The sequence below is a fragment of the Ziziphus jujuba genome, chromosome 6 (genome assembly GCF_031755915.1).
Source record: "Ziziphus jujuba cultivar Dongzao chromosome 6, ASM3175591v1".
NCBI lineage: Eukaryota > Viridiplantae > Streptophyta > Magnoliopsida > Rosales > Rhamnaceae > Ziziphus > Ziziphus jujuba.
Window position 1 is genome coordinate 8,438,815 of NC_083384.1, and position 7,510 is coordinate 8,446,324.

Genomic DNA, 7,510 nt, shown 5'->3' on the forward strand with positions numbered 1-7,510 from the left:
ACGAAAATGACACCATCCAAAGTAAAAACGCTTATAAATTCCTTCGAATCAATAACAACTTTCCATTTTATCTCTACCATTGAATGGTTCCTGTGGATATAGTAGTATATAAAAGGAAAATTATGTGTGGTTGTCGCTAACGATGTGAGCGATATGGATGCATATACAAAAGCCAATAGCATTTAAGCTTGGAGACTGGAATCACATGGCAGCATCAATCAACTTAAAAGCATTTATATATTTCTAGCCACACATCCAACCACAGTTGCCTCCTCCACGTCTCTCCTTCTCTCTTTCTACAATAATTATTTACACGTGAAAGTGATTTTACATGGGGCTCTTTAAAAAAAATCCAATATAAGGTTCAAACTGCATATGTTTCTTATGTTTGTTGCTTATGTTCCTTCTTAATTGAAAGGAGACGTATATTTCAAAAAAAAGAAAAAAAAGAATTTAAATAATATAAAATAGGATCAAAATATGATCAGTTGTTGAATTTTCTTTTAATTCCAAGTGATGATTGAAAAAAATGAGAAATGACATAGCAATATCTGTTACATATATGTTACCCAAAAAAATTATATCTTTACATATAATATATTTTAAATGCAGACTTAGATTTCACCCAAAAAATAAAAAAAAATTATAGATTTAGATCTTATCTGTTTGTTATTTTCGAGTACTTGTTAATATTTATTTTTATACTAAAAAATTGATATCAATACATATTTAATATGAATTATATTATTTTTTAAAATTACTTTTATAGTAATATAGTGTTATATGATTCATTAGATTGAATATCAATAATTAGTTGAAATTAAAAAACCTCACAGTCAAAATGTTTAAAAAAAAAAGAAGAGGAAATCCTAAATTCGATAGATGCCTAACAAATGTGTTTTGACATTTGAAAACAATACTTCTCAAATCGCAATACTTTTCTTTTAATTTTAATTCTCCATAGCGCTGATGTGACACACAAAAAATCAGTACCCAATAGACCACATGATTAATTGAGCATGGCAAGGCAAACGCGGTGCAATTTTTGTGCGTCTAACATCCAAAACTTGTAATTTATACAAACACATCATATAGACTTCCTCGTAGATGGAGAGCAAGAACGTGATACACGTTTACAACCCTAAACTCAATAGAAGTAGAAACAAATATCTTTCCTGGCTACTTCCTAGTAGATATTTACATGGATTAATCTATAGGCCTATAAATACCTAACTCTAACTGAATTATTTAGACTCCACACATTCCACACAAATAAAACCTTTTCTTTACACTCACTCTCTTTGAGTCTTTTTCTTCCTTAAATTTCTATCTATGTACCTTGAAAATGGCATCCACCAACTCCCACTTAGCCTTTCAAGTAAAACGGTCCATTCCCGAACTAGTTGTCCCTGCAAAACCAACACCTCATGAAGTAAAGAAACTATCAGATATTGATGACCAAGAAAGCATGAGGTTTCAAGTTCCTGTAATATGGTTTTACAGGAACAATTCTAGTAATAATCCTTCAATGGAAGAAAAAGACCCTGTTAAGGTAATTAGGGAAGCACTTGGTAAAGCACTTGTGTATTACTACCCTCTTGCTGGTCGACTTATTGAAGACCGTAACAAGAAATTAATGGTGAATTGCAATGGCCAAGGGGTTTTGTTCATAGAGGCTAATGCTGATGTCACATTTGATCAACTTGGCCATACAATTCAACCCCCATCTCCGTTTCTGAATGAGTTTCTCTATAATGTTCCAGGCTCTGATGGCATTCTTGGTTGTCCTTTGATATTAATTCAGGTAATTAATTTTTCTCTCTCTCTCTATATATATATACATATATTTAAGATGTTGGATAGAATTAGACTGAGCTATTTTAAATTTTTATTGGACATATAATTTAAAATAATTCAGTATGCAGCCAAACATCCCAAAGGAATCTATGTTTGGCCTTAAAGTTCGTTTTTTCGTTGCCTTAAAGTTTTTTCATTAACCAAATTCATGTAGTTTCTGATGTTTCGAGGCTATCGTTTGGAACGTTAGACTATATATATTACACTGGTTTGGAGCATACTTATTTAAGTTAGATCTAAAAAAAATTCTAATATAGTCTGATCCAATACAGTTTAGTTCAGCATCCCAAACAAATCCTTTATTGCCACGTTTCTGCACATAGACCATATTCAATATGGTTTTAGGGATCTAATATCCATATAAGATATACATTCGCAGGTAACTCGTCTTCTATGTGGAGGTTTCATTCTCGCACTCCGACTAAACCATACAATGTGCGACGGCTCTGGGCTATGTTTGTTCATGAACACATTGGCAGAGATGGCAAAAGGTGCACAGCATCCTACCATCCCACCTGTTTGGGAAAGGGAGCTTTTGAATGCCCGAAACCCGCCACGAATAACTCGTATCCACCATGAATTTCCCCAAGAAACCACTGATGATCATCGCGAGCTGGACGATGACTTGGACCTAACCAACATGGTCCAATTCCCTTTCTTTTTGAATTCTAATCAAATAAGAGTAATCCGAAATCATCTTCCTCCACACCTCAGAAGTAATTGTACTCGTTTCGAGTTAATAACAGCTTGTCTCTGGAGATGTCGAACGCTTGCATTGAATCTGGACCCGGAAGAGGTTGTCCAAATCTCAGGCGTAGTTAATGGAAGAGGAAAGAATAGTAATAAGGGTTTGAATCTGCCAGTGGGGTACTATGGTAATGCTTTTGCTTATCCTTCAGCAGTTTCGAAAGCTGGAATTTTATGCAGAAATCCGTTGGGATACGCAGTGGAATTGGTGAAGAAGGCCAAGTCTGAAATGGACGAAGAGTATATAAGATCAGTTGCTGATCTTATGGTGATTAGAGGGCGACCTCCTTTCAAAATTACCAAAAGACATCTGGTTGTCTCTGATTTAACTAGATCTGGGCTCGACAAAATTGATTTCGGGTGGGGTTTACCGAGACATGCTGGAGTTGCAATGGGTTTCCCTCCGATCAGCTTCTTTATGAACTATAAAGTTGGAGGAGAAGATGGGGTTGTGATGCCGATTTGGCTGCCATTGTTTTCTGTTGAAAGGTTTAGACAAGAGGTGAAGAAAATGACTATTGAAGATCCTGATATGCACGAAATTACCGAAGCTCGTCATGTTAGGCTTACATCCATGCTCTAAGATAGGACCTATATTCTATTGTTGTATGTAATCAATCATATCACAATGTATTTGTAGGTTTGTGCACAAGTTCAGGTCGTGGATTTTACCAGGTCTAAGTTGAAATCTCCGATTTTTTTAGTTTAACATATTACTTTTATTTTGTCCAAAAATAAAACAGTTGTTAAAAAAGTTATCACTCTGATTGATTTTTAACTTAATAGTCTCTGTATGCTTTTGGTATCGTTTTTGAATATATTGAGATAAGTTTTATGTATATTTATTTTTGTATGTCATATATTAATGTAGAATGAAATAAGTGGCGCAAAGAAGTGTTTAGAATTTGGTTGTTGTATTTCGTGTTCAACGCCCTTTCATGGGCCCGGATGGAGATTGAAAAGCATGTAAGGAATTCTGGAGAAGTGGAAGAGTCAATGACATTATTTTTTTTGGGGATAACAACCAAATTTAACAGGTTTTGCATTCTAACATGTAAATTTTTTTTTATGTAAAATTATCATTCATACTATAAAAAGATAAAGTAAAATAAAACACAATAAAAGAGTTTTTTAAAAAAAAAAAAATTGTGCCAAAAAGTCATTTTCTAGTTTTTAAAATAATAAATTGTTAAAGAAGTGATGTACAAGCTTAGTAAAATAGGAAGGGAAATCCAATAAAATTACCAAACTAATAAATCTAGAAGGTATCGGACGTCTGAAACTTAATGCTCACGTTTTCTTACAATTGCCAAACTAAAAAGAGAAAATTTATCTTGCTAAAACAGTAAACAAGTTGGTTAAACATATATCATTGTTTTAACACACAAAACACTGTGTTTTGAGGAATACTATGAGAAAAAAGAAACGGTGTGGATTGGTAACTGAGCTGGAAAACAGTCACGTGAAGCTCTTGTTGGCACAAGCTGCTCTAACAGCTACATTTTAAATACTCTGTTTCTGCTGCTTCACCAAGAAGTCCACTATATGCATGGGTAAGGATACCAACCAAATTTGGTAAACAGAGCTTTTAAATGCCCGAAACTCGCCACGAATAATTCATATCAACCATGAATACCCTCAAGAAACAACTAACGATTATCACCAACTAGCTGATTGCCTTGGACCAAACCAACATGGTCCAACTCCCTCTCCTTTTCAATCCAAATCAAATAAAAGCAATCCGAAATCCTCTGATGTAACTAGTATTGGGGGGTTCGAAATGTCTGATTTCAGGTTTGGTTTACGGGAATATGTTGGACCTGCAATGGGTTTCCCTCTGATCAGCTTCATTATAAAGGATAAAGGCGAAGGAGAATATGGGGTTGTGTTGCCAATTTGGCTGCCATTGTTGGCTGTGGGAAGTTTTAGACAAGAGGTGAAGAAAATGGCTGAAAGGCCTACTATATTCGAATTTACACAAGCTCATGTTAAGATTACATCCATCCTCTAAAAAATACCTACTTTATTGGAGTTGTATATATTCAATTATATGACTGATTAATTTTTAACTTTATGGTCTGTAATTTTTTGATGGTTTTTGAATGTTTTGAAATAAGTTTTCTTCTTTTTTTTTTTCTTTTTTTTTATATTGCAAATATCAATCTTTTAAATAAAATTGTGTCTGTATATTATATGTCATATTAATGCACAGTGAAAAAAGTGAAGTGTAGGATAATCATAGAAGTTGTAGCTCATCAGAAAAAAACTCACTGATAGTTTTGACAAGATTAGTATTACTTTCTGGATGGTTCTTCATGACACAGTTCTTTGATTTGAGGTCTATAATATAGGAGACCACTTTTTTATTTACAAAAAATAATAATAATAAGTGCAGGTGAGAAGGGTTTAGTATTTGGCTGTTGTACGTCGTACTGAACGTCCTTTGTGGGCCCAAGATAAAGGTTGAAAAAGCTTGTAAGAAATTCTAAAGAAGTGGAAAAGTCAATGGCTTCTTTTTTCCTTTGGTTTTTTTCGGATAACAGCCGGATTTAACAAGTCAAGCATTCTAATATGTAATTTTTTTTTTATTCTGATAAATTTAATCATTCATATTAGATCGAAATAAAAGTTAAAGTGTTTTTTTTATTTAAATAATAATAATAAACAACGCAGGTATATAGTTGGACCAGAAAAGCCATTTTCTAGTTTTAAAATAATAAATTGTTAGAAAAGTCGACTATACATTGATAGGGAGCCACCCGGAATAATATTCAGGACCTGCTATGTTTTTTTTACTATGATTACTCTAGCAAATAAATGCCTATGCCACATAACTGCCCAATACTCCTATGATTAAATTCAACCCCATCACACCAATAAAAAAACTACTACTAAAAATAATAATAATACATATATTTATTTTCTCTAGCAAATAAATGTAATACTAAATTTATCAATTTTTGTTTATCTAATAGTATGAATGGAAAGTTTAGATTGATTTAGTGGTATACTTTTTATATCTATATCTTTAAAATTCTAAATAAAAATTAGAGTATTATTATATTATTGCTTTCACTATTTATCAATCAATTTTACTTTTTTACTTTCTATGAATCTATTTTAGTTTTTTTTGTCAACCAACTACTTAATACTCCTACCTTTGAATTCAATCCCTTCACGCCAATATAAAATAAATAAATACATGTATATATATATATAGATTACTTTCTCTAGCAAATATATGTAATAATAAAGTTATCAAATTTTGTTTATCAAATAATATGAATAGCAAGGAAAGTTAGTTCAGTAGTATGCATTTTATTTCTATATCTTTAAAGTTGTAGATTTAAGTTAGCCTATAATTATTTGAACATTGGCTCCACATTTTATAAATCTATTTTAATCTTTTACTTTCAATGAATCTTTTTTAGTTTTTGGTTGACCACTAATCTTTCTTGAATCATTTGGTTTACCAACCAAATTTGACCCAAAAAAAAAAGAAAAATGGATGACAATGGAAATATTATATACAATAATACTAAAATAATTAAAATATTCACTAAATTTATTTACCAAATAACATGGTAAATAGTGTGACAATATTTATTTGGTTTATTTTTTTAATTTATTTATTTATTAAATGATTTATTTTATCATATTTAAATTATATGAATATAACAACCAATAATATATTAATACATATTATTTAATAAATAAATTTAATCAATATTTTATTGTTGATAGCCTGACTATACTATATAAAATGTCCATTAATTGGTAGTTTTTCTTTTTCTCTTTCTAAGTGTACTTATGATCTATCTTCTCTTTTCTTGGGTTTGGTTTTGGTAACTATTTATTCACTTTTGATAATGACTGAACATAGTTTTACATATCTAGCATTTTCCACTCTTCTTTGCTTTATGTTTAAAAAAATGCCTCTTTTAATATTGTGGGATCCTTAGAAAAGATAGCACTTTTTCGGTTGGAAATACAGCTTTATTAGTACTCAGAGAATCTCACAACGGTAAATGACAAAAAAATTTCACGTCTATATATATATATATATATATATATACACAATTGGATTAGCTTCCTAAACAACGAAAACATCATTTACGTATAATTATGCTAGTTCTAATCTAGTAGGCTACGTTGCTCAAAAAGATCCATATGAATGATATGGCCATGCGAATGTGTGATCTTTTTGTTTTTTATTATGATTATTTTTTAATTATTGACATAACTTAATTTGGAGAGAAGACTTGTTTTAGTTTCAGGGTTTATTGAATTCAAAATCCTTGAGAGTGTCATCTGTAATTATTGTCATATAGATGATCCATGAGAAACATATCTATAAATCAGTACGTAGAACTCCATCATTAATTGAGCATGGCAAAGGTAGATGGGAGATAAACCAAGGCAATTGAAGTAGAAACCAAAGCCATTTGTGGCCCAATTGTTAGCACATATGGAGGCCTTGTCACTTCATTTAGTGGGTTCCAACTTCCAAAGACATATGGATTCTATAGGGCCTATAAATACCAACTCTTACTGAATTCAGACTCCACACAGTCCACACAAATAAACCCTTCCTTAAAACTTACTCTCTTTCTGCTTTTTTCTTCCTTAATTTCTCTTTATATCTTGAAAATGGAATCCCCCAACTCCCACTTAGCCTTTCAAGTAAATGGATGCATTTCAGAACTAGTTGTCCTTGTAGAATCAACACCTCATGAAGTAAAGAAACTTTCAGATGTCGATGACCAAAAATTCCTGTAAAGCACTTGTGTATTACTACCTTTTTGCTGGTTGAATTTTTGAAGACTGTAATAAGAATCTAAGGTGGATTGCAATGGCCAAGGGGCATTGTTCATAGAGGCTAATTGTCAGGACCTGTCCAAGATCA

At 31.8% G+C, this 7,510-nt stretch overlaps 1 protein-coding gene across 1 annotated transcript; it reads left to right on the forward strand.

Annotated features, from left to right (window-relative positions):
• The first annotated feature begins 1,239 nt into the window (after positions 1 to 1,239).
• Positions 1,240 to 3,443, forward strand: LOC125418352 (alcohol acyl transferase 1 allele GSd-like). The gene is made up of 2 exons (XM_048464100.2): positions 1,240 to 1,804; positions 2,237 to 3,443. The coding sequence occupies exons 1-2, from the start codon at positions 1,346 to 1,348 to the stop codon at positions 3,185 to 3,187; spliced, it is 1,410 nt and encodes a 469-aa protein (XP_048320057.1). The 5' UTR covers positions 1,240 to 1,345; the 3' UTR covers positions 3,188 to 3,443.
• The last annotated feature ends 4,067 nt before the right edge of the window (positions 3,444 to 7,510 follow it).

Coding starts and splice junctions, on each gene's coding strand:
- LOC125418352 (XM_048464100.2), top strand. CDS start 1,346: ATGGCATCCACCAACTCCCACTTAGCCTTTCAAGTAAAACGGTCCATT. Junction 1,805..2,236: donor GTCCTTTGATATTAATTCAG/GTAATTAATTTT, acceptor ATACATTCGCAG/GTAACTCGTCTTCTATGTGG.